General features: G+C 42.8%; 1 protein-coding gene across 3 annotated transcripts; it reads left to right on the top strand.

Annotated features, from left to right (window-relative positions):
- ZNF318 (zinc finger protein 318) lies at positions 1-26,064 on the top strand. 3 transcript variants are annotated; one of them, XR_011094691.1, is made up of 11 exons: positions 1-620; positions 5,449-5,594; positions 10,330-10,960; positions 12,079-13,497; positions 14,995-15,094; positions 15,833-16,119; positions 19,126-19,329; positions 19,805-19,904; positions 21,027-21,145; positions 21,586-25,700; positions 25,821-26,064. XR_011094691.1 is itself a non-coding variant. In XM_068676478.1 (10 exons), exons 1-10 carry the CDS (start codon positions 231-233, stop codon positions 25,012-25,014), a joined length of 6,825 nt encoding a protein of 2,274 aa, XP_068532579.1. In that variant the 5' UTR covers positions 1-230; the 3' UTR covers positions 25,015-26,064. The 3 variants fall into 3 exon arrangements, 1 of the variants encoding a protein (XP_068532579.1); XR_011094690.1 differs by having other exon boundaries at positions 25,818-26,064; XM_068676478.1 differs by having other exon boundaries at positions 21,586-26,064.
- The last annotated feature ends 802 nt before the right edge of the window (positions 26,065-26,866 follow it).

Raw genomic sequence — 26,866 nt, 5'->3', positions numbered from 1 at the left:
CTCGGGAGCGCGCCCGGGACAGGCGGCGGCGCGCACGCGCGTGCGCGCGCCGGGGGGGGGGCGGGCGCCCCCGCCGCTGGGCGGGCGGGCGGGCGGGCGGGCAGGAGGGGAGGGGGGAGATCGGCGGCGGCGGAGAGCGGAGAGAGGAGAGAGGAGGAGGAGGGGGGGGGACGGGTCAGGGGAGCCGGGGCGCCCGCGCAGGCCGCTGGGACCCCCGTGTCGCCGCCATCATGTACCGCTCGGGCAGCGGCCGCTCCGGGCCGTCGTCGTCCTCGTCGTCGTCGTCGTCGTCTTCCTCGCACCGGCTGAAGGAGAGCGGCTCGGCGGGGCCCCGCGCCTCCCGCTCCGGCACCTCGGGGCCGGGGCCGGGCCGCGGCCGGCCTCCCCCTCCTCCCCCTCCTCCCCCTCCTCCTCCTCCTCATCCTCCTCCTCCTCCTTCTCCCTCCGCCGCTTCTCCGCCGCCGCCGCCTCGCCGCCACCGCTCGCCCTCGGGCCACCGCGGCGCCTCCCGCCGCTCCCCATCGCCGCACCGCAGCCGCCGCTTGCCGTCGCCGCCCGGAGGAGCGGGGGGCGGCCGGGGGGGCCGCCGGGGCAGCGAGCACGGAGACGGCAGCGGCCGGGTGAGTAGCGCCGGGCACCCCCCCGACCCCCCCTATCCACCGGCTGTCAGGCCGCGGGGAGGCCGCACGGCACCGGGGCCTCGCCCTGCCTGTGTGGGACCCCCCCCCCCGGTTCTCCCAGAGCCCGGTTGCTGCTTTCCGTTATGTTTTGATTTCTCCCCGGCAGCCAGAGCCATTTTAGATAAGGCGGGGAGGTGAGGCTGGCGGCTGCCCAGGAGGAGGATGCAGCCGGCCTCCCGCCCGGCACCGCCGTGTGTGGGGGGGATCTGCGGGAAGGGTCGCTCCGCAGCCAGGTGTTGAAGCTCTTCCTGCTCCTCTCAGCCTACAGAGGAGGCTCTGGCACGGATCCTTAGCTCGAGAGTTATTCTTTGATCGGTGCTGCTCTGTAGGTGCAACTGCGCAAGGTGTTCAGGTCGTCCTACTCAGCCTGACAAAAATCTGACCTGGGCATGTGAAGCTGGGGGGTTGCATCTCAAGTGATGCCATGTCACCTTTTTACTAAACAAAAGTGCGTAGCCGTACTTTTTTATTTTATTTTATTTTTTTTTTGAGCGAACGGCATAGAGTTACTTAGGCTTCTTGTTGTTGCTCTTTGGTGCAGCGATCGTCTTTCCGATCACTGTTACCTGTGGTAAGTAGTGGTTTCACTGCGTGTTTCTATTGCACTGAAAGAAGAGATTTTCGTACTGCGATATTTTAGGCAATGGCTCCACGGTCACTTAATCCAGCTTGTGTACGAGTAGAAGGAACGGTACACTCAGTTTTCTCTCTCTGCTGTATATTCTGCCCATTCCCTTGCACTCACACTTGCATTTCTGAACTTGCAAGGTGAGCTGGTTCGAAGATCTGATTTGGCTGAAAGTTAATTCAACAAAAACACATAGCCTGCTACAATTCGTTGCTTGGTAGGACCCCAAAAGAAAATGGGGTTGCCCTTTTCTGGTGGTGGTACAGGTTCTTGGAGCTGTAGCCATAGAAGAGATCCCAGGTGAGTGTAGTGGAGTTAAGATTCAGTGAGTGGTGGGTGCTGTTTGGTACTTGAAGGTAATCTGTCCGGATGGAACAGGGAGATAATGTTCTATTTGACAGTTAAGCCGGGCTGAGAAGCTTGCCTCTGGCCTTTTGTTTTTAGGCTGTTGTTTGCTATTATCTCAATCCTATAAATTGTCAAGGGGAGGGGAGAGGAGTACCCCTGCAAATTGCATTGCTAAGAAGATCCAGGTTGAAAATTAATTTTTAAATAGAATGGATTTTTAATATGGTTCATGTCAGTTTACATTGTAGCTTGATGAACAGTGGCATGGCCACAGTTGAAGGGGTGACAGACTGGGATACAACAGCAGAACTTTCTCAAATCGGTTTCAGCAGCAGCCAGTCAGTCATTTCACTATATCCGTCGTAGGCTGTGGACCTGTGCGGGCTGTAACAAAACTTTTAGTGCCAAATGTGTTGGTGGTTTAGACTTGGAAAAATTTGAACCAGGGTTTTTTGATCTGCAGCCTCCCACTCTTTCTTTAGAAAACAAGCAAACAAATGAGCAAAACCCAACTTTATGCAAACATTATTCCTGACAAACGCTATTCTTCCAGTGTTATTTTGCACCCATCTGGCTTAAGTTGCAGTAGTCTTCACAGCAAATTGTTAGAAATTCTTGATGTTTTTCTTACTAATTCTAATTTCAGGGAAAGAAGGATAGATAAATTACTCATCTTTGAAATTATGCTCTGGTAAGTTAGCTAGCGCTGAGCTGCTGAGCCAAATAGATTTTTTGATTGCTTACAAGAATGTTACTGTATTAAGGGAAAACCCTTCTCTCTGAAGCAGCTCACACAAGATGAGTTAATGTGAGATGATTTAATATAGCTCTTTAGCGTGAATTTTACATTCTCTGGCATATGCTGAAGCCCAATGTAGGCAATTCTCAGACCGTATATTGTGTATATTTTTTTGATGGCAGGTTTGGTCTACCAAAAGGTGCTCAACCATCACTACGACTTATTTTTAAATGATGTTATAAAACATAAGATACATGTACAAGATGATTTTATTTTTTAGAACTACTCTTTACAAAATTAACGTTAATTAGAGAAAGATAAAAGCTGGGATTATGCAGATGTTTTCCAAAAAGTGGAACTCGGTGTGATCAAACCAAAGTAAACAACAGATATGTGGGATCAACGTGATCTAGTAAAGTTTTAATGAAGTTTTCAGACCTATCCCACTTAAAACGCTCTCTCCAGAAGTTTGAGGATATAAATTGAGGGAGAGTGGAAAGTTACACAAACATTTTAATAGGTGACATCTTAGATCTGTCATTGAGAGGGGATGCATTCAGACAGAAAACAGAGAGAGAAGGATTTAAGCTGCGGTAAGGAAGGAGGACTTGGAAGAGGGGAGTGTATGCATGACAGCAGAAGATGTAGGACATGGAATGCAGACACTGATGGGATAAGGGGTTAGGGTTGAAAAGTGGAAACATTTTGAGTACAAGCTCTGAGCTACTGTCCCTGCATATGAATTGGAATATGGAAGGAGTAGCCTTTGAGATCCTTACTCCCTTTTCTTGATTCTGGGCATTGCATTGTTGAGATGGAGTGTGTGCCTTTCCCTGGGTATCTGGGGAGTCCCCTGGTATTGTTGTCCTTATGTGTAACTGGGATGTTGACTGTATATTGCACATCAGGAATATGGATGGTAAAAGTTTCTTAGTAGCTGGGGAAACTTTATGGCATTTAGAAGAGCATGGGGTGTCAGAAAAAGTTTGGTGCAAGTATTTCAAAATGTAACGGTGAAAAGAATGGTCAGAGCTGCGTGGTGAGGGAATTTGGCAATTGCAAGGCTGATCAGCGTTCATGCTGCTTGTATCTGTCCCTGCTGGTCTGTGTGCTTGTTCTTTTTATAGTTCTGGTCTGTTCCTTTACCTTCTTGTAAGAAAGTTAGCTGAAATTGGAGGACTGGGATGTTTCGGGTTGGCAGGGGAAGGAGAAATGAAGAGCTGGTATGCAACCTGTGCGTTTATATGGTAATGGTAACTGCTGTTTGGGAGCCAGAGTAGGAAAGGAAGAAAACAGTACAGGGCATGGGTAGGATTGACTAGGAGTGGCACTCCAAATGCAAATGCTGTTAAAACTTGAATTTCTCAAACTCAGGCAAAAAAATGCAACGTTCAAATATGTATCACCTTACCTGCTGTCTCTGGGTGATCTGTATGATGGTCATACATATCCTGGACTAGCTAAATGTAAACAATTTTATTCTCTTGCCCAGAATTTTCCTAAAAGATTTAATCACGACTTTTCCATCTCCAGTTCCTGGAGGTGGTTGTAATGTACGTGCCCAGCTTGCTGACAGTCTGGATGGCAAGCAGTTGCCTTTCAAGGCAATCGCTTCTCCAGGCAGCCCTCCAAATTCTGCGTTAAACTGGGCACATTCGAGCCTTCAACTCACACCTTCAGCGTTCAACTTCAGCCTTCAGCATTTGTATGAGATGTGTGCACCTTGTGTATGTTGTATCCCAGCCCGACTGTTCCAGGATAATACTATGCGATACAAAATGATTGCTTTTAAAAAGTCGTTAGAGTGTGTTCTGATAAATGACGGGATTCAGATTAACAGAGAGATACAGAAATCAGTTTGACGTCACCTTAGAACAGGGATACGCACACGATGGATTCTAGTGCAGATTTGTACCAAGTCGATTGTGTTAGGCAAATTTGTGAGGGAATTCAGCTTCCTTGTTGGAGGGTATGTGCTGTTTGTTCGGTCTCTTGGAGCATTGAACTGAATCTGCTGCCTCTTCCCAGGGTGGCCAGGCTGGGTGCAGGCAACGTAGTGCACCTGCAGCTTGCTGCTGCTGTGAAAGCAATATGCAGCGCATGGCTGGTTTGGCAGAACTGAGGCTGGTTCATTGTTTCCTGTTAAGCAGAATATAAATCACGTTGGTTTAAAAAATAATAATAGTCAAGCCTCTCTGTCTTCAGCCAATCTCACCTTCTTCTTCTGGAACTCCGCTTAATTTGATCATTCCTGGAATTCAGTGACAAATTCTAAAAGGAGGCGAAGCATACCTAATTAAGCATAACAGTAATGACATTTTCTGCATTGGGTATGTCTCCAAATGAAGATCTGCGCAGAGGCAGTTAGCTCAGGCGTTCTCTGCTGTGTTTTTTTCCAGGGCAACTTAACTCTGGTTTAGCTCTACCAACAGTGATGAAAATGGGAATTCTGTTGTAGAAGCTGCTTCTACCGCCACTGACATTTTTAGGATTAGGTTGTGCTTATCAGCTGAAAGCAGCATGAGACGAGAAAAGCTGTTCAAAAATCACTGCTAGGAAAATCTTTGTTTACACTTGTTTTATACCTTGCTTCATGTTGCTATTAGAGCTGGAAAGGGCCAGAAATCCAGACGCTTTTATTAAGAAATTCCTGGCACTGTTTTTGTGCAATGTTTGTTTAGCTGCTTCTGCTCTAACAAAGAATGGAGCACAGCAGCAAATCTGGGACTTCTTGAACTTCTGTTTTTCTACCTTCCAAAACAGTAGCTAATTAAAGGTATTTTTGAGTTGAAATTTTCCCTTTTAGATAATTTAAATGTAAAGCTTGTTGTTGGCAGTTGGAATGAGAAATTAAATGCACCCAGTACCCTCCCCTTGCTTTAGTAACTGTAGGCAATTGAGATATTTGGAAAAAATATTCTCCTATTTTTTTTTTTTGGTTGATCCACGCACTCCAAGTCCCATGTGTTAAGCAAAGCAGAGTCACTTGCCTTACTGTAGCCGAAATTACGATTCCCTGATTGATGGGCTTGCACTCTTTCTTCAATTTACAGAGACGCTCACCGAGTCTCCGCTCTGAGTCTTCACTGGAACAGAGTTTGCGGATTACTGTTGGTAATGACCGGTATTGCATGGGCACACCGGAGCGAAGGAGGCTGCCTGATAGACTGGGCTCACCAATTGATAACCTGAGCGACAGGTATGGTCCTCCGCAGGTGGGGATTGAAGTGTATGAAACAGTGAGAGCGTGGGGACGGCTGTGCTGGGTGAGACCAAGTGCCTAATTAGCCCAGGATATGGTAGGGACTGACGGTGGATGCGCGGGGAACATGGGTAATAGGGTAAACATGTAATGAAGCTTCCTTGCAGTACTTCCCAAGCCTCCAGCAAGTTGTGGTACAGGGAATTCCCAAACAGAAGTCACTGCCTGCATTCCTAGTAACTCCAGACGGATATTCCTGCTCTGATTTTTGTCAGCTGCTTCTTGAAGCTGTATAAACTAAAAGTGCTCGGAGTATCTTCCAGGAAGGAACTGCTTCATTTGACATTTCACAGCTTCAGCTGCCTCCTTTTTCTTACGAGCCTACCTAGTTTGGCTTAAAGGAAGGTTGTTTACAGATAGCACAAAGCTTCAACTTCCTCATTTATTTTGGGGGGAATAAGGTACTTTCCTGATTTTTGAGAATAATCCAAAAGAGAGCCCTAGTGTAGCTTGAAGAAATGTATTATTTTGGCTTCAAAAACCCTGCAGAAGGGAAATGAATGAAGTCAGGCAATGTCAGAAGTAGTAAAATAAGTTAGAATTTTTAGGGTCCCTTGATTTGCCTTCAGTGGAAGAGCAGGTATAATCTGGCTGCAGAAGTAAAATGAGAAGGCTTTGTGCAAATAAAATTTTCTTTATCTTGAATTGCAAAGTTAAAGACGGGGGTAGTCTGTGTTCTGGAGCAGCCAAATTGTAATTTCCAGTCGGGTATAAACATCCAGAACAAAAGAGGCTCTAACGTCCATTGTTGATGCAAATATCCCCAACTGTTCAAAAAATAAAAACTAAAGAAAAAGAGGGAAGTGAGCAAAATAAGTGAATTTCCTGTCTTTCTGATATGTAAGGTTTCTGATATGTAAAGTTTCAGCAGGTGTGGAAAACCAAAAGAGAGTTTAGTTTTCAGTACTGTCACTTTTACGCCTTTACCTCAATTCTTCTGAGGTCAGCGTTCAACTTGTAAGTCCCCTGTGCAGCCTGCAGTCTTCTGAGCAAGCTGATTGTGTGTGCCTGGGGAGAGTACAGTGGTTGGAACGAGCAGGAAAAGGTACGTAGGAGAACTGTCACTACGGCACTGGCAGATTAAGAACACGGTGGTGGTAGTGGGGTTGTCCCGTTGCTTCCTTTTCTCCAGTGAGGTTTTGTATATAGCCTGTTTTGTGGTTATGCTTCATCGCTAGAAGTAACAACACGTACAGCAGAGTTTATTTTAACATTAGAGTGACGATGACTGCTGCAAGAATCTTTACCTCTTTGATAGGTGAAGAACTTTCACTTTATTGCTGTGACTGGACAAAAATGGTAACAGGTAAAAAAGGGCAAAAAAAAAGTTGGAACAGATCCCAGAGAAGATTGAATGACAAATCAATCGGGATGAGAATAAGGGATAGTGAGGCAATGTAGACCTCAGTTTTTAAGTGGCTTTCCATATACCTGCAAGTATGCAAAAACTCCATGTGGTTAAGTGTTTGTTTCTTTTTGATTTTTTTTTATCCAATCTGTTTGTGCTACCTGCACTAGTCTGAGCGGTACCAGAAGCTTAAAGTGTCATCCCTTAGCTTTTCCTAAAATCTGTAGGTACTGCTTCTGACTTGCAAATTTCTTCACTGTTTACCATTTTGATTGTTTTAAAAGACAGTTTGTAGTTAGTTTAGTTGTTAAGGATATTGTTTATCATGTATTTTTTCCTTCTGAGAGGCTGCCCTGTTGCTGGGACACTTATTTTATATCTATCACTGCGCTTTAATCGTCATTCAGTTTAATACTGAGCATGTCAAGTTCTTACTGGACAGATGGTACATTCTCATTTTTAAAAGGGTGTTTTTTGAAGAATCTTAGGATTTTGAAGTAATTGGAACAAATAAATCTGAATTAGTTATTCTCAGCTGTTTTTGGTAACTACTGAGAGACTTGAAGCAATCACTTTTACAAATTATTCTCTGTAATTTGCAGGATGTTGGGATGGCAGAAAGATTCATTAGCATAGAAAGGAAATAAAATTCCAAAGGTTAGACATCAGGGTCGATTTCCCAAGGCGTGTGTCCGTGTGCATGTCCATCCTGAAACATCTGTAAGAATTTGCCCCAGTTTTTTAAGGCAGCTGGCCTCCTGCACATGTCTTAAGTAAGCTTGCTGAATGAAGCTGGTCTGTGACTTCATGGTCACTTGAGCAGTTTCTGTCTTGTACTTCAGCAGATTAACCTTTTATTTTGTCTCCAAGAATCTCATTTTATCAAAGTGAAGAATGTATCTTATCTCCCCTTGTCTTCCATCTCTCTCTCTGTCAGGGTTTTTAAGATATTCTACTGCTATCTGAGCTGGCATAAGCTATACAGAGCATCCCACCGATTCTTTCATCTGGGGTTAATGCTAAAGCTTAAACCTTATCACTGCCGAGACTTAGTCTGCGTTAAGCTGTGCTCTGAAATAGCAGATTTTGGCTTAATATCAAGAGTGACAGCTGGCTTGAGTGTGAACAGCTCGTCTGACTTCCTATTCAAAGACTTTTAAGGTGGAGTCCTGTTGGCTGCTGACAGCAGAATACCATTGTTTATTTCTCTTTCTGTGTATACAATTAAATACATAAATATGCCAGAAAGCAAGCTTACCTTACACCGATTTTGCTTCTTTAAGGCATCATCTCTACATAGTCTGTGGTCTGTTTTCCTTCCCTGATTCTACAAATTCCAGTAATTCATAGATTTATGTGGTGGGGAAGGAATTGGGATGGTCAGAGTGGTACCACCTTGTATTTCTCCTGCAGTTGCAATATACTTAGTGGACAATGCTAACTAAAAAGCACCCAAGCCAGATAAGAGGGACATCTTTCTCTTAGACTGTATTTACTGAAAATATATTTCAAAGAGGCACAGTTTCTGTAAGGCAAGTAATCCTTTCTCTCATCTTTAGGTTTTAAATCTGTCTTTACTATTCAGACCGTGTTTGGAACATCCTTCTAATTAGAAGTGCAGTAGGTTTGCTGTTCCTTTCTTTCAAAGTAGGATTTAGTATTCTTTCTTTGTTGTTTCAGGCAGAGTGTTTGGCAAGCATGCATGCAAACTATTTTCACAAAAATGAGCTGAAGGTGTATGGTGAAATACATCTGTAACCTGACCAGCTGTGTTCATGCAGCTTGTATAGGTATAGCAGACTTTCACATGAAGTGATGGTGACACTGAAGACAGACATTTGCTGTTAGAACCGGAGAAATGTTTTTTTTTAGGCTGTGAACAGCAACCTTTCTGAATAAAGCTCAATTACAGTTCCCTTGTAAATGTTTTGGTGCTTTTGGAAAGGGTGGAGGTGTGTAGTTTGTTGGACATGAAAGAGGTTCCATCGAATACCACAGATACTGGTGTATGCCATGTTTGCTAAGGTGTGTGTTAGACCAGTAAAGCAGCTAACAACATGTGAAATACTTTGCGGTGATGTAGGTAAGAGATGAAGTGAAGTTCTGTGTTAATTTTGTTCTTAAATATGCATATGTAAACTATGACAATTCCAAAGAAAAAGACCTTATCTGGTCATGTCAGTTGTTTCTTAGTCTGGTGACTTTAAAAATTGGTGCAATAATTTATCTGCAGATTTATTTATTTATTTTTTCTTAAAGATGTCATCTGGCATGATTTTATTGGTCTCTTCTCAGATCTATCAAGGGACTTTTCTTAGGAGGAGGAGATGATTTTTGAGGATTCAGGCAATCATACATAGTTTATCTCAAGTTGGTATCTTACTCACACAGACATTTTTCTAGGGTTTTTGTCTCACTGATTTCACTTAACAAGCACATTTGCCACCCATTGTTGGAGGATTTTGATAGATTTTTGAAGTATCTGGGAATAAAACCAGCGGTTGTTAACAAGTGGGTTTTGCTTCTTCCTGATCTAAATGGCAGCACTAGCGAAGTTTTTAGGGGCTGAGGGAAAAGGGCTTGATTAAAACAGTACTCCTGATTAGAAATCTCTGTAGGAAATGGTCCAAAAGAAAAAACACCAAGAGATACAGCTATTTATTCCAGTGTTGTGCTATTTGCAAATCTACTGTGTATGGGCTGGAACATAGGAATGATACTAGTACATTTCCTATCCCTGATTCATAGATATAAAAAACTGTGCTTGTTTTGGGGTGAAGCAGTCCATGTGATTGTGGCAGTCCTGCCTACAGATCTGTTGCAACAGAAAATGTTGCCAGAATTTGTGGTCCTTTTCCACAGCTGAAGATAAAAAGAGGATCTGGTTGCATGTGCCAGTGTGAAACTGAATTACACCTTGAATAATTCATGTGAAATGTGACCGTGGCATCTTGCTGGGAGAGGTGAGGAAAGGGATTGTGGTCTGAAATATGATAGCAGTGTGTTTTGTTTTTTTTAATGTGTAGTATTTCTCCTTCAGAGAAATAAATCCATCCTATCAGTTTTTCAGGGCTCTCTGCAGTGTGAGTTGAATTGTTCGTGTCACTGTATTTCCAGGTGAATTCGTAGGAAGGAAGTGTATTACTATTAAAAACATCAACCTTCCCTCATCCCTGCCCGTTAAGTACATAAAATGCTGCTTCTGCTTAGTGATGGAGATGCTATTCTGAAGCTGATTTGGAAATTTCTTGCTCTTGAATAAGAATAAGACATAGTTGATTCTGACTCAAGCCATTACGTTTATTCCATGCTTGTCTTACACAGGGATGACATGGCTGATGGCCCTATATTCACTAGGGGTCTGTCGTGCTCTCGAGGCCTTGAGAGATACCCATCGCATGAAGACCAACCTTCAAGTCCCTTCATCATGAGACACGATGAAGACTACCGCAACCGCGATGTTTTCCTCCATCGTTCAGATTACAGTCCGCATTACAGTCGTCGAGAAGAGCTACCTCGTGGGTCTGACAGAGATGGTGACAAGCTCAGGAAATCCTCCTATCCGTCAAGGCCAGAAGAGAGGGGACGAGAAATAAAGCGTCCACGGTACGAAAAAGATGAGAAGATGCATGTGAGTGGAGAGCATCAGGGTTTCTCCTCGGGAACACGAAACTATCGCAGACGGAGCCGCAGCCGCAGTAGAAGCCCAAGCCCGTCATACCTGAATGAAGAATTCCGAGAGCTTGACCGTGCCAGGAGGAAAAGAGAAGAAGAAGAACGTAGCAGAAACTTGAATCATGATGTTTCAGGCAGTGGTTATGTGATCCCAGGCTTGACTAACGCACTACAGACTTCTGAGCCTCGGTATACATACAGGCCTGAGGAAATACCATCCATGCCCAAAAAATCCATCTTGAAGAAACGAGTGGAGATGGAAGTAGAGTCTCCTATTCAGGTTTGATCATTGTTTGTCTGTCTCTGCACTTCTACTTTCCAAAACAGTCACTTCCTGATAACAGAATATTAGTTTTATTTCCAAAATAGAAAGGTCAATCTTTATGTTTTCCTGTCTTTGAGAGGACAGGCATCTTTTTGCAGGCCTGTATGGTTTAGAATTGCATTGGAAACCTTAAATGGTGAAGGCAGTTAATCTGGGATCATAGAGCTATAAAATCTAAGGCAGAATGAAATGTCCTTGTTGAAATGCAGCCCAGCATGCCAAAATCTGGGCCAGCTTTATAGAAAAGCTGAGTTGTTTTGTACACAGACAGTCGGGACATTGATCGAAGCTCTCTGCCTGTCACAGTGCCTCTTTCTGTTTCTTTATAAACCCAGAGAACTGCCTGACGAATCCTCAGTATCTCTGGCTGAAAACACCTTTGAGTTCCCTTATTTTTTCTCTTTAGACTGTAGGCTGATATTAACCCTATTTAATTTGTACCTGAGCTATGCCTGTTGAGTCTCAAAATTAGAGCAAGGGAAAGGCATGCAGTTGGGACCACTGTGATAAATTACCCATTTTCTTTTCTCATGTTTTAGCATATTGCTTTTGATCTGCTTGTTATACTGATCAGGTTTGGTTTGACGGTGACATATTTAAATCAGGAAGTCCTCCAATACTGAGGATCCCATTCTATACCCATTAATGGGAATCCTAGTTCATTTGGTATTAATTACACATATCTGAAGACGTGGTTAGGAACCCCAGTACAATTACTCTTACCTGTCTGAAGGTGTAACATACTATTTGTGACGGAACTCAAAGCCCAGATGAATTTATGTCACGGCATTTCAACTTAAAAGTTTTAGTTCTGAAGCTTGCCAAAAAGTGAATAAAATGTAGCTGTGATTTTGTGTGTTCCCTGAGATAAGCTTTCATTGCTGGACATGACGTTCCAGAACCACTAGACAATTTTTTTTGTGATCTCTATTCTCTTTCAACCGTGTATTGTCTTTTCCAACCCTTCTCTTCAACAGTGAACTTGGGGAGAAATTGTCACATTCCTTTGTTCTGCAAGGTGAATAGTCCCCTCAGAGGGTGCTGTAGTAAATAATAACTTCTCTGTCTTTCAGCCTGAGGGCTTTTCTAGCAGCCCTGCTCCCAGCAAGGATCTTCCTCTTCTTTCTAGTCATTCGTCTTTGCCCCAGAGCAACAGCACAGCTCCTTTTGCCTCTGAAGTGGAGAACTTTCTCAAACGGTTTAACAAAGACTCTATTGTGGAGTCTGCAAACAAGGAATTGCGGGACGGTTTGTATGAGTGGGGCCCACTTTCTGGAGCTCCCAAAGACGCTTTCACCTTCGAAGAGAAGTTTGGAAGCTTCTTAAGTCACAAGGAGAAGATAGAAGTCAAATCCGAACCTGCCGATCGCCACACGGACTTCTTGCTGCCTCATGAGAGGGCCAGTCAGGATGGCAGCGGTTTCTCCCGAATTTTGGGCATGATGGCTGATTCTGTCAGTGCTCAGGAGAAGAGGAGGCGAAGTTTTCCTGACATTGAAGATGAAGAGAAATTTCTTTATGGCGATGAGGATGAAGACACCAAAACTGAATCCCTCCCTGTTCAGAAGCCCCTGGTGAGTTGTGGCAATGAGATAATAAGCCAGAAAGCGAGCCCACCTCCTACTCCTGCTCCAGCTGTCAAGCTGGATCCCTTAGAAGAGCCTAATGCCGAGTACGCAAAGATCCACGACTTGCTCAAAACCATCGGGCTCGATATTGGCGTGGCTGAAATCGGAAAGCTGGCCGTCCGCACTCAGGAACGCCTTCACGGCAAGAAGCTGCCGTCTCGTTCTCCCGATCGCCGCTCTGCGGACCTTCGCAGGCTGGAGCACTGGGACTTGCGTCGCAGCCGAAGCGACACTCGCTCTCCAGAGTCAGGCCAGCAGCGCTCGGCGTCACCCGCCGTCTCCTTCCAGCCGTCTAACGACTCTCTTCAGAAAGCAGAATATGCTAAGAACAAGCCGGTGGGACAGGACATCCCTCCGTGTGCACCAGAACAGCCTCTTCCTCCTGTGTCTCTCATCCCCTCGGTTCCACCAGCTCCCGCCAGTTTGCCACCTACACCTACCTCTGTTTCCCAGTACCAAATTCCCAACTATTCCCAGTTCACTGCCACTCAGATGCCCCAAAACTATCCACCTCCTGCAATGGCTCCTCCGGGGTATGATGCATACGGGCATTATATGACTTACGCAGCCCCAGGCTGGCCCATGTACCCCCCGACCCAGCAGCCTAATCCTACGCTGCCAGAGGCTCACGGCCTTCTTACTATGGCCATGTCAGCAAACCCCACGCGTCCCAACCTCCGGGTGATTGAGACAGTCTCGATGGGAAAGAATGTCCCTGATTTGAAAAGGGACGGTTCTGTGCTTGTTCACGTCCCTACCACTCCTGCTCATTCCAAAGGGCCCCTTCGTCTGTCTTCGCACCCTCTGAAAAGTACTACAGAGAAGATGTCAGATGAAAAAAATCGGGCAGCTCAGAAGCAGAAGGTATGGTATCCTATTAAAATATGTCCGGCTGCTTGCTTACTGGGGTAAAAGTTTCTCCTCTTTAGATGCACTTTTTTTATTCCTCCTGAGTCCTTCCAGTTTAAAAGCAGTTAAACCAAATTGGCTTTTGTTAAAGATTTCCAGGCATTTGTCTGTTTACTCTGTAACAATTTTAAACATAAATACGCAATCCCCATAGCAGCACACCTGTAGGTTACATCTCGGATACGCACTGGTAGCTCACCTGTGTGTCCTGGCACAACTTCTAGGGCTCTGTCTGCAGTAGCAGAGTTCTTTGGCTTGGGCTTAGTCCAGTTTTTTGCTGGGGCGGTTTGGAGTATAAAAACTTGCATGCTCCTGTACTGGCAGAAGACCCCAAATGACAGAATGATGGTTTGCTGATTAAAAATAATTGTTGTCATCATCTTGTGGCATTCAAGAAGTGGCCTAAGTGTGTTGGTAAAACATCTTCCCCTGGTATATACAGTGGTTACTGCAGGCACGATCTAAGGATCCTGCCAACGTTTACGTTGCTATCATAGTAGTGATCCTCTAGTGAAGACAAGGCGTTGGATCGTTTTTGGCTTGTTCATGGGAGGAGTCAGTTGTAAGCTTTGGGAGCATTGTGAAGGTACAAAAAATGGGGATTTGTCTCTTGAAAAATGATGTTGGGAAAGAAACTGGAGGAACTTTTCGGGTTTTATTTTAGCATATTGCCTGGTTTCCTTTGGTAAGAATGAATGCAAACTGGTGAAAATCGGATGTGTGAGCTCCTCCTCCTAGTCCTTACCTAACTGAGCAAGAACCGAACTTCATCCAGGTGTTGAATTTCAGACAGTTATGCCTGCAAAATACATTTGGTGATACAGTTAAGATGAAGTTGAGGCAGAAGCCTGAGCGATAGCTACAATTGAACAGTCGAAGCAGAAAGCAAGGTGAAGGGCTGTGAAGTCTTTTGTCAGTGATGGAATATACGAGCTGTAGAGATGCTGCATGGGTTTTGGACAGTGGTTTAACACTGGTCTTGCTGAGCCCTGTAAGAAGGCAATCAGCTGAGTCTGAGTGCCCTTAGAAATGGTCTGAAAGACAAAAGTTGGAGAAATACACTGGTCAAATTACCACGTTTAGAAAAGAGGCGGCATAGCCTGCTAATACATGAGAATGAGAAATGTTTTCTGTCGTATCAGTGGCTGAGTTACAAAACTCAGAACTACAATTTCTATGGTGGTTCTTGCAAGTGGCAGGAACAGTGATATTAAGTTGGTCTGTCTGAATCAGGGCAAAAAAAATACCTTCATATACGGTTGAAGCATAGATGAAGTTACCTACAGATGCAAATCAAGAGAACTATTTGTTGTATTAAAAACACGGGAACAGTTTGAGAACCGTGAGCAGTGTTCTGTGACTGGCACGCTGAGGTCTTGCGGTCACTTTTGCAAGACTGATTAACTTGTGTTGGGAAGAGAAGAAAATCCAGTCCTCTTGCGATCTGTTTAGGTGATAGAAGAGAGAGAAAAACTGAAGAATGAACGAGAAGCACGGCAAAAGAAGCTCTATTATCTCAAAACTGAATTGGACAGGCTTCGTAAACAGCAAGGTATGGCATGTCTATCCCCCTTTTTTTCCTACCAGCAGTACCTGCTAGGAGAAGTGAAGATCATACTAATACAGGCTATAATTTGTAACTAATATTTTCATACTCTTGGCAGTGCAGAATTCTTGAGAAAGCAATGGCCTAATTAGTATATTAAAATTAATGATGTCAAAATTTGACTGTTACACTGAAGCATGCAGTTGCTCCTGCATCTTCTTCAGCAGCTTGATAGGTTAAAAGACTTGCAGTTTGTGCGTTTTAGCGCTTTTTTAGAAGAAGTGAGAAGTAGCAACTGAAGACATGTCAGCATGTCTTTCAGTTTTTTATGAATCTTATTTGGAGAAGGAAAAGTCCTCTCTGTACAGAGCGAACTTACATTATTTTAAAACATTTGATTCAAGTAAATAATAATTTTCACCTCTGGAAAATGATCTCTTCAGGTTATAATGTACGATTAACTTAGAAAACATGTTTGCTTTTTTGGTCAAGCAGGGAAATAGTAATTACACTGATCCTCTCTCTTGAGGATTATGGTGCCTCTGTTAGGGGTGTATATAAAGAGAGATGGATTTTGTTTATTTAGTGGTGCTGTACCTAAGAGTCAGTTCCACCTTCACAAAAGTCAAAATTTAACTGTAGTATTTTGTGTTGGGATTTTACTTGTTACTGGAATGGTCATACAGATCTTGAGACAATTTTCTTGTTACATTGCCAACTATTCTACTTCCTTGATCGGTTCAGGAGAGATGTTGAGGAAGAAACGTCGTGAGAAAGATGGACACAAAGACCCCTTGTTGGTTGAGGTGAACAGACTGCAAGAGAATATTATGAAGGAGATTTCAGAGCTCCATAAGGAATCCGATGCAGCTGAGAAGAAGCAGTCTGAGCTTGACAAAGTAGCACAGATCCTGGGGATTAACATATTTGAAAAACCCCGGAAACCATCTGTGGAAAGTAAAGATTCCTCAGAAAAGAACAGCAAGTCAGAAAATGCAAAAGGTGTGGAGAAGGCATCTTCCTCCAACAAGGTAAAATCTTCTGACTTGTATGCTAATGATTTTCCCACTAAGGGCAGTGGTGAAACAGCTGCTCCCAAACATTTAACAGAAGGTTTATTTGATGTCATTTGTTACCACATCTCATATTCTGATTTTGATTGTGTATGCAGGTGAGAGTAAATGTATCCCTGTTTATAATTTCTCTCGAGAGTCTGTGCGATTTGATACCACGTACTGTTTTTGCTCTTGGTTTTGCTGAGGTGTTGGTTGGATTGAACAGTAGCGTAAGTGTTCGCAGCTGTTAGGTCTCAACTCCATACTAGGAGGACAGATTTGTTCTCCACAACATTTCTGGCACGGCCTGCCATGAAGGAATATTTATCCGAGCGCTCTGCAAGTTTGGAGCGTGTCAGTCTTTTCACCAGGTGAAGATATTAACAAATCAGGGCAAGACTTGCATATGATTGTTGTCTTAACATGATTATTACATATGTGCTATAAGTTTTTCTTAAGAAATGTCAGTAAGTATCATGGTCTCTCTGACATGGTCTCTGAGAGGTTAATAGGCAAGAAAAAATGTAACATGTTCCAGAAAGTTTTTCCTCTGGAAGCAGGGTATGATGTTAGTAGCATCTGAAAGGTTATGTGTGCGTTCAGGAGGTTAATGATGACGCTTTTCTATATATACTTAATTATGTAACTGGTATGGATGATGGGAGATGACAGATGCTTTTTGTGTAGACCTGACCTTACTGTGTATTTTTTGTTGGGGTGAAAGTGTTAGTAGGGTAAAAGATGACTTCTCCAAGGTAACTCAGATCTGGGAACCTGGAAACTTTTCCTTATGCTTCATTGTGGTCTGGTTCAGGGAACTCATTAGATGCCTTTTATTTTAAGGCTTCTTTTATTTTTTATTTTTTGTTTGTTTTTGAAACATCAGCAGTGTTCAGTATCCACTTATCTTTACAAATCATTTGCATCAGACACCACATGGTAAAACTAAAGTAGACAAGAATGTCTGTTAAATCCTACGTTGCATTAAGTTATGTTGTTTTCTTTTCTTGAAATATGGCATGTGTGAATGTATCTTCCATTATTTTAACTTCCATTGTTTGTGTTGTCTGAACCCATAATGACTTGATCCTCTTTCGTAGTTCCTTATTTTAACATGGAAAATTCTCAGTTCTGATCAAGAACACATAATATTTTCAGGTATCTGCAGGCACATAGGACACTGCCCTTAGTCTCTGAGATTCACCTTGTCATGCTGATTGTTAACTTTTAGTGAAAAGAAAGAAGGTGTGAGCCTCTAGACATTGTGGTCAGTTTACCTGGCCAACCTAAGGGCAAAAACATTTGTGCCTTTCTGCATCTTTGCAAGCTACCTTTTGGTCCCTTGCTGCCCAGCTTGTGTTTGTCTATTGTAGTTACAAAGTGCAAAGGTAAAGCTAGCGTAGTTGTACCAAACTACATCTCCGAGCTTTATCTCAAGTTTCTGTTGATGTGGAGGTGAGATCCTGTGATCTGGAAGCTGTTCATTTTTTTGCTGAATGTGGAAGCACAAATGGGTTAGAGTTGGCTGTCACTCATCGATCAAAAACTCATTGTTTTTAAAGTTGTGATTGAGATAGTATTTTATAGGGTATGCTGGGTGGGTGGATGTACGTAAATAACACAAAACACTTCTCAGACATCATGAACATCCTTCCATGCATTTCCTGCAGATCATAAGTTGATCTTCTCATTGTTGAAGAAAATGTAAGCTTTGCTATGTCCCTGCAGACAGAATAATTGCAAATATTCACCGGGTCACTTCCTACTCCGCTACCAACAGCTAGATTGTGCTGGGACGTGGATATCTCTGGGGCACATAGTGGCATGGATGTGTCTTCATTGTTTGATTTACACGATGTGTTGCATGAAATATTATTAAAAGGAGAGAATCTAGTAAGGCAGATGTTATTTAATTATTATGAATCTGCTGAAGTAAATTCGTTTGACACCGATACTGAATAACCTGGAAATTATACAACTAATTTGGGCCTGCTAAGTGCTGGAAAAACACTGTTCTTTCCAGACTGCTATGCAGATTAGAAATAATAACACAATGAGCTTTCAGCCATTGAGAATGTCAATCAAAACTCAAAATACACCCATTACTTTACAGAGGTATTGTAATATAAATTAGCAGGGTTCATTCATTACCTATTTCAGGGATTGTTTTGCTACTCAGCAGTGTTATTGTACGGGGATTATTTGTTTTGCTACTCTGCAACGTTACTGTACAGGGATTATTTGTCTTGCTATTCTGCAATGTTAGCGTACGTCAAGATTCTGAGCAAAATGTATTGATTTTGGCTAGAGTCCTGAAACGTCTGTGTATCGCTGTATGGCGTCTTTCTGTAGAAATCAATGCAAGCGTAAGTATCACACGCTTAAATCACAAGATGCTTCACCATACATGCTTAGGTGATTAACAAAACACCATTTTTTAATTATTGTTAAGCAATGGGTTTTCTGGAGAGTTCAGGCACTTGCAAATAGTCTGATCAAGCTGATGGCGTTAAATACTTCCAGTCAACTAACTCTTCCTTCCCTTTTCATTCTGCTTTCATCCAAGCTACTTTTACCGTAACTTCTGAACATTTATAGGGGAGTTTCTAAGTGCCTTTAGGTGTTCTGGGCACTGTTTGGCTAGTATGGTATATTGAAACTCTTGAAATTTGTATGTGAAAGGCATGAAGTGGGATGGGTGCATGCCATAGGGGATTTGTTCATTTGGTTCCTCGATTGCCTACAACCATCCAGCCATTACATCTGGGAGCCTTACTGGAAGCTCTTCACTGTGGCCTCGCAGCGTCTTAGTCGGCAATACCAGCTCTCTGAAACAATGGAATTAGCCTGGGCGCTGAAAAGCAGGTGATATATACTTTTTTTTTTGTGCGTGTGGCTTCTGCTGGAGGCAGGTTCTGAGTTCCAGAGCATTCTGTCTCTCCTGCCTTGTCTTAGAGAAGTGTTTCCTTTTGTTCAATTTAGGAATCAAAACCAACTAATGAAAAGTCCAGAGGTAGAAGCCCGAAGCCAGCAGAATCCTCTTCACAGTCCTCCAAACATCCTTTCCAGTTGGCCAATATTTATGAATATTATGATGCAGGGAACCACTGGTGCAAAGACTGCAATACCATCTGCGGAACCATGTTTGACTTTTTCACACACATGCATAATAAGAAACACAGACAGGTATGTGGCAGGCTTCCTTCACTAAGTGCATTTCATATTGCTGTAAATATTAACACTAAAACATACATCACAGAACTACGTTTTACAAGAGAATCTGAATTAACGAACCCAAGAAGCTGCTTATTAAATTCTTTTACCCTAATGTTGGACTTGAGCAGTTTGTACAGTTACCGGTGTGTTCCGACTAATGTAAACGGGGCTTATGTTCAGTTCACATGGGACCCAGTGGTTGATACTTGTGTTTTGTGTTTGCCTGTCCTTTGATATCATTTACATTTTACCCTTTTCACAGGTTATTTTCTCATAATAAATTGCAGAATGGGAGGGGAAAGAGGCAAACATAGTTCCTATAAATAATTGCACGTTGATATTAATGTTCGGTGTTCTGAAAGGATGTTAAAAAGGAAAAAGACAAGTGTAGTTGCCGTGCTAGTGTAATATATGAGCCTGTATACCTCTGTCACTGTGCAAATAGACCCTGGATCCTTACAACAGACCTTGGGCTTCGAAGACCCAGAGTGAGACCAAACAAGACTCCATAAAACGCATCGATAAGATAACTGTTCCTGCCAAAGGTATGTTATTTTTAAAAAAAAAACCTTGGGTTTCCTCTCCCTTAGCCCTCCAGCAGGTTCCAGTGACTCAGAGAAAGGAATTTCAATATGTTATTTCAAAACTTTACGTAGTTACAGGAGCACATATAGACACTGTACTGTTAGGTCAGTGGCAGATCATTTGATTTTCTTGTGAAAAAAGTCATGGAGCAAGAGTATAGGAAAACATAGAAGAGGTTCCTTCTTTTCTCTTTAGGATTTAGTTTGTACTTTGAATACTGCGTGATTTTTTTCCAGTGTAGTTCTGAAGAGATTTTTGCAAACATTAGAATTTGGTTCAGAATATGACCAAAAAGGTTTGCTGTGTTTGGGCAGATCTTGTGGAATACTCCACACAGTCTTGTAACAGACCCTTCGATTCAGTACATTTTGTGTAAAGGTGTCTCTGAAGAATCACTGATGAGCGTTTGGTGCAGTCTGAGTGCAGAGAATGTGGAAAAACAATAAGGAAGGGGCTGTAAGTAATTTTTAAATTCGTATAGGATTTAAAAACTGACTGGATGCAAATCACTGATGTGCATTCAGTCAGTGCAATGATTAAATAGGCCTGCCGGTGATTGATCTCAGTTTGTTTACGTTACCTAGCTTTAGTAGCGTCTGCCCTAGAGAGGATCTGCAGTGTGTTAGATAACGGCAGCAGGTTCTGTAGGCTCAGGGGTGCAGTCTTGCTGAACTTCCGTGGAAATGCTTTTGTTCTTTTTATAAGCCAGGTGTTTAGAGTTTGAGCAGACTACACCACAAAGATGGTAAATAGATGAATACTATAGGAAGTGTTAACCGCTTGAATAGAGGATAGCTTTGAAGAGCTATGAAGAGCTATAGCTATAGAGGATAGTTATATGAAGAGCACTAAAATAATTTTTTGAATCATACTAATGAAGCTTCTTCACTTTACGTGATTGTTCCTTGTAGTGGTGTTTACAGTACTGTAAAGCGTAAGGAGAGCACCATTAGCTGCTTCAAAAGTGTGAACAGGAACATTGCTGGAGGCTTTGCTGTTATTTGATATGTTTATTTGGCTCTGTTAAGAACTTGGCATCTTTGAAATTTTGTTTCTCTGATTGTTTTCTTCGGCCTTTCCAGGCTCTGAGTTTCTGATCCCCATCACTGGATATTATTGCCAGCTCTGTCATGAATTTTTTGGAGATCAAATCTCAGCAGAGCAGCATGTGAAAAGTCATCCCCACAATGAGAAATACAAGGTTCGTAACTGGCATACCAGGAGTGAGTCATTCCTTTTGTTAGCTTCTGCTTGCTCTGTCTTCTTTTCCTGAAGAATTACGTTTGACTTGATGTGTATGTATTTGGTTACCTTCACTGTATTGTACCGAACAAACTGAGCGGAACTTCCCACTACATAGAGACTAATCTTTCATCCACATGAGGTTAAATTGTGTTCAAGTCCCAGTGTTGATTTTCACTCTTTAAGTAGAGTGACAGCTCTGCTGCAAGCCACCACTCAGTTCACATTGAGCTACAGAATGTGGAGTTTGTAGCATCTCGTTTTTTTGGTAGGAAGAAATTCTCTGCTCTGTCAGTGCTGAGATGGCACTTATGTAACAAGGCAAAAACTGTAACAGAGCTGAACTGATTTGTTCTTTCCCGGAAGCAGTTGCTAAAATTGTGCCATTTATTTCCACAGAAATACATAGATGAAAACCCACTCTATGAAGAGAGGAGAAATCTAGACCGTCAGGCTGGATTGGCTGTAGTTCTGGAAACAGAGCGCAGGCGGCAGAGTGAGCTGAAGCGGAAACTAGTCGAGAAACAGAAAGAAGAGAAGGATGAGAAGAAACAAAAAATAATAAAGAAAGAGGAAACAAAGAACATCCCGGAGCTTGGAGAGGGGGCAAATGAAACTCAAGGCAAAATAGATTCTTCTGGGCGAAAAATGGGTATCAAGCTTAAGCTGAAGAAGGAAGAGAAGGAGGAGAAAAAAGAAGAAAAGAAAGAGGAACCTAAAAAGGAATCAACAAGTCAGATGTCCTTCGGGAAATTCAGCTGGAAAAAGACTGACAGAGAGGATAAAGGCCTAGGAGGAGCTATTCTGAAGGAGGAGGGTGTGGAAGGAACCAAAGAGGAGAATAAATGTCCATCTGGGAAACTCCATGCCAAGCCCATAGAAATCAAGCTGTCTGGGAAAACTGTTATCCCCCACACTAGCCCATGGACACCAGTTGTTTCCACACCAACCCAAGCAAAAGTTCTACCCAATCTCCCAGTCCCCACCATGATTTTCAGGAAATCTACTACTGCAACAGTTAGTAAACCACCACCTTTGAATACCTTTTTATCCATAAAATCCTCTGGAGCTACCACCAAGCCACTACCTGTGGTAAAAGAAACCAATACAGATCTGCTGCTGCCTCCTGATATCATCTCCAAAGCTTTTGGAGGAGAGGAGGTAATTTTAAAGGGGTCAGAGGAGGATTTGAAAGCAGCAGAGAAAAATGAGTCTTCTCAGACCTCTGATACAGCACCTCACCATCCTCTTCTACCTGCAGTCCAGCAGGCAGCTGTCATCCCTGCAGATGAAGTAGCTCCAGGTGTGTCTGAAAGCGAGCAGACGATGCTGGCAATGCTCGTGAGGCCCCCTCCGCCACCACCACCTTCAACTGCTTTTAGTGAGCAGGCTAAAAAGGTAGAGAAACGGAACTCTTGCCTGGCCACAGCCAATGCGAAAGATCTCTATGATATTTTCTACAGCAGTGGTGGAAAGGGTTCAGCCGACAGCAAGCTCGCAAGTTCTGCGCTTCCAAATGGAGAAAACTCTAACCTTGCAAAACCAGCAGATTTACCTGCAAACCCTAGGACAAGTAATAGCTCATCCTCCTTGAAAGAGGATCAGAACGTGGCTACTGAAGTTAGCCAGGTCCTCTCAGCTAAGAGAGGCTCGGAAATGGAGAAAACGGTTACTCAGCAAACTTCAATACCTCATTCTGAAATGAGCACTGACATTGAAAACGGCCTTCAGAAGGACCGAGGGCAAAAATTACAGACTCTTTCAGCTGACATTCAGACTAAATCGAAAGAGGAGGATTCTTCGCAGTGTAATACTCAAGGGGCGGGCAGTTTTGTTCTTGGTGAGAAGCCGGCTGACGTGAACAAGAAGACACTTCAGCCTCAGCGGTCAGAAAGGTCAGTCACAGAACTGCCAGAAGCAAAAACTGCTTCTGGTGTCCAGATGCCTGCAGAAATGGGACTTGTGGATGTAGCAGGCAGAGAGCAAGCAGGCAGGAAGGAATTCTGTGATCTGCAGAAAACAGAAGTCCAAGGAAAAGTTGGACAGGATGACGCAAATAAAACTGCAGTTACTAAGACAAATGTTCCTGGCACTCTAGAGAAAGATGAAGAGATGAAGGAAGTAAATGCAGTAAAGCCTGAGCTTAGCTTAGAGCACTCAAAGACTTTATTACCTGAAACACGGCATGAAATTCAAAATTTGGGAAATTCCCATTTGGCAGAGGAAAAACTAAGTGATAGCAGTAGAAATGCTTCAAAAACTGATAGTCCGCAGCTGCTCTGTGGTTCTCAAGACACTTCAAAAGAAAATGTTTTAGTAGCAGTCATGACAGAGCAGAATTCTACTGATACCCCTTTAAAAGATGCAAAACTAAACAGTGTAGCTTTGGAAGTATCTCAGCCAGGAGTCCGTGGTGAAACTCCTCAGATTTCAGAAACCCAAAAGAAGATTTCAGAATTGACAAGAAGTCCTGGTGAATGTGACACTTCCAGAACCAGTAACGGAGCAGAACAGGTCATGACAACCAGTTCTTGTTCTGAAAGTGGTTGGGAACTATCCAATACTCCAAATACAGAAATGAAAAGTGGTTCTAATAAAATTTGTGCTTCAGAATTCACAGAGATACAGCCAGAGCCAGGTCTCACCACCACAGAAACTAGAAATAGCACATCAGAAGCACAAGAAAAGATAAGAGCTGAACCTTCAGGCTGTGCAGTACTACATAACCAAACCCAAAGGCAGGGGGTTGCATGGTTAGTCAACGCCTGCTCGGCAAACATTGTTGAACTGAGATCCAGTGTAGAATTAGTAGTTGAAGTTGAAAAAAAGTCATTAGGACACGCTGGATCTGATGTAATATTAGATGATATTTTTGCTAAGAGAGATGCAAAAGAAGTAGGGACTGCAGGATTTTCTAGGACTTGCTCTGATCTTGTCCAAGAGTCAGCAGTTGCTTTATCAGCAGATGTGCGTGTGGGGCATCTTTCAGAAGAAGCTGTCCACTCCCTAGAAAAAAAGTGTGAGGCTGTAAGAACCTCGGCAGCCAACAGCGACTTCCATCTGAACGCTGCTCATTCAGGATTTAAAACTGAGCAATCTGAAAGTCTCCCTCCAAATGTTAGCGTGGATCACAAGAAAGATTCCTTGCAATTAGAAAATGTGAAACACAGCGAGACTCCGTGTGAGAAGGCAGAGTTTGAGGTCAAAAGCACTGAGAGCAACTTGGTAAATACTAAGGGAAAATACGAACACCTCGGTATCCTTTCAGCAGGACTTTTAAATAAAAATATAGAAGAAGTCTCAAAACTAGAAGCTATTGCATCCATTAGGCTGGAGTCCAGCAAAATTAGCAAGGCGGACATTGGAAAACCAGTGGCTGAAACAGAGATTACTGATGTTGCTGCGTTGACTTCAGGTACTCGGGAAGATAAACTTTGCACCCAAGTTTCTCAAACAGCTGTGTCGCAGCGCGGATTGCAGTCCTCAAACAGCGACAGGACGGAAGCAGGCATGCCAGTTCTAGAAATGCAGGGCGTTTCTCCCGCCTCTGAGATCCTTCTGCAAGTGGAGGAGAGCAAAGGTGGTGCTGCTGAAATGCCATCACTGAGCTGCGATGGAGGCAGCACAGAAAGGCGGGCAGCTGGGGGTGTGGAAACTTTCCTTCCTGGGCTCGAAGAAACACCCGAAAAGAACGGTGGCTCGGGAGGCAAAGGAATCTGCACTATCCAGAGCAAGAAGACTGAGCAAACAGAAACTGCTGACAGTAGTTTGGAAGCTACAACAAATTCAGGAATTGCTGAAAGCGTAGCAGAAAGCCCAGTGGGTTGAAGTGAACCCAGCCAGCCCCAATATTTGTGGAGCCCGAGCTGGGATTATGTATATGGTTCTTTTTTTGTTTGTTTTGTTCCAGTTGAGGGTTCTGGGTGCATTTGGCATCCTATGGTAGGACTTGACTAAAGTGAAACTTCAGTCACCAGAAACCAGACACATACTTTATTCTGTACATAATTAATTGTGTAAAATGTTTTTCATGTGAATTTTTTGCCAATTTCTTTTCTACACTCTGCTATTAAAATGGAATATCTCGTTTATAATGCGTGCGTCTTTGTTGTTTATTTTGGGGGCTTTTGTTCTTTGATCATTCTTGGATGATTTCCAGCTCACCCTTTTTCTGTCAGTAGCATTGCGAGTAGCCCAACCTCTGGGACAAGCTCAAGAAGAGCAATTTAGAACTTGAGGAAACGGAGACTTGCAGAAGAGCTAAAACTGAACATTTCTTTAAACTGTAATGCATGGTTTTGTTTACTTTTTCTTTTGGTTGAAATGCAAGAAATGTGATTCGAGTTGATTTCTTTGTTCGTTTGTTTACCTGTCCTTGTGATTTGTAATTACTGTTACATTACACCTGTACTTAAGCTGTTTCATTGTATTGTATAAGCACGTGTTTGGATGCCACATCAGTAAGCAAGGGGAGAAAATCTGTCCAACTGGCTTGTGGAGAAGAAGACTAATCGGTAAGGCTCTGTGGCCTGACACCTAGACCAGACAGATTGAGGTCACTTAACATGATTTGAAATGGGCTTTCTTTCATTGTACTGTGATCCAGTAACTATTTGTGTTAAATCATTTAGCAGCAGCTGACCAGATCTGAAGAAGCAGAAGATCAGACCCCTGGTGTCAGGAATTGGACTCGCTTCATGTGATAGAGACACATGCATGCCTACCCTGAATGGTCCTAGTGCTATCAAAAGCTCTAGAGTGATGGTTCTCATTTGTATAGCTTGTTAAAGACTAAAGTATTACATGTGTTTGCTTGGATAAATATAACATTTTTATTTGTAAATTGTTTAAAAAATAAACATATGGTGGTCAACAAGACTTTCTTCTTGATTTTCTTCCTTTTTTTTTTTTTTTTTTTTAACTCTAGGGAAGAGTTTTATTTCAAGTAGTTTCTACCTCCTGTAGTAGCTGGTAAAATCGAGAAACTGTAGACAATGAAGACATTCAGCACGTAGCCTGCTCAGTAAAAGGCTGGTTTATTCCCAGCTGAAGTCAATGGAAGAACTTCTGTCAACAGCATCAGTGGAAGTTTGTCTGAAGTCCTGAGCCTTGTGTAAAGTTGGGGGGAGGAGGGCAAACAAGCAGAGTTCATGTTTCTGTAATCACTACCAGCCTGCGGACCTCCAGAGGGGGACAAACGAGCTTTTCTGTTGCTGTGACTGTGTGTAAAGATGGTACTAAACGCTTTTCAGAGTCATTATGGTGCTTTGCTGAATTTGTAAATCTAGTGCAAGTGGTCAAGTCACCAAAAAAAAGGTAATTAAGAAGGGAAGAAGGTTTTGAGAGAGGCTCTTTGACCTCTTTTTGTGATTTTAAGCAGTTACTGCATATAAAAATAAACGGAATGTAAGAAGTATTTGTTAGTATCATTGCCCTACTTTCTTCAAATAACCATTTGCTGTCAAACCCAAAGAAAACAAGGTTTGACATGCTTTTGATGCTTTCTAAAATGGAAGTTGGGTAATGAGTAGGTTGTTTAAATCGTGTTTTTATTTTTATTTTTAAATGAACTCCTTTGTAGTTGTTTCTTGGTTTTCTTCTATAAATGTCTTTCTTATTATATATCTAAGCTTATTTGTTCACAGTTGACAGCTAATTTTTTTATTTTTATTTTTTACCC

This window comes from Anas acuta, chromosome 3 (assembly GCF_963932015.1).
Source record: "Anas acuta chromosome 3, bAnaAcu1.1, whole genome shotgun sequence".
Lineage (NCBI taxonomy): Eukaryota > Metazoa > Chordata > Aves > Anseriformes > Anatidae > Anas > Anas acuta.
This window is presented reverse-complemented; position numbering and strand designations above follow the sequence as displayed.

Coding starts and splice junctions, on each gene's coding strand:
- ZNF318 (XM_068676478.1), top strand. CDS start 231: ATGTACCGCTCGGGCAGCGGCCGCTCCGGGCCGTCGTCGTCCTCGTCG. Junction 621..5,448: donor ACGGAGACGGCAGCGGCCGG/GTGAGTAGCGCC, acceptor TTCAATTTACAG/AGACGCTCACCGAGTCTCCG. Junction 19,905..21,026: donor GATAACTGTTCCTGCCAAAG/GTATGTTATTTT, acceptor CGGCCTTTCCAG/GCTCTGAGTTTCTGATCCCC.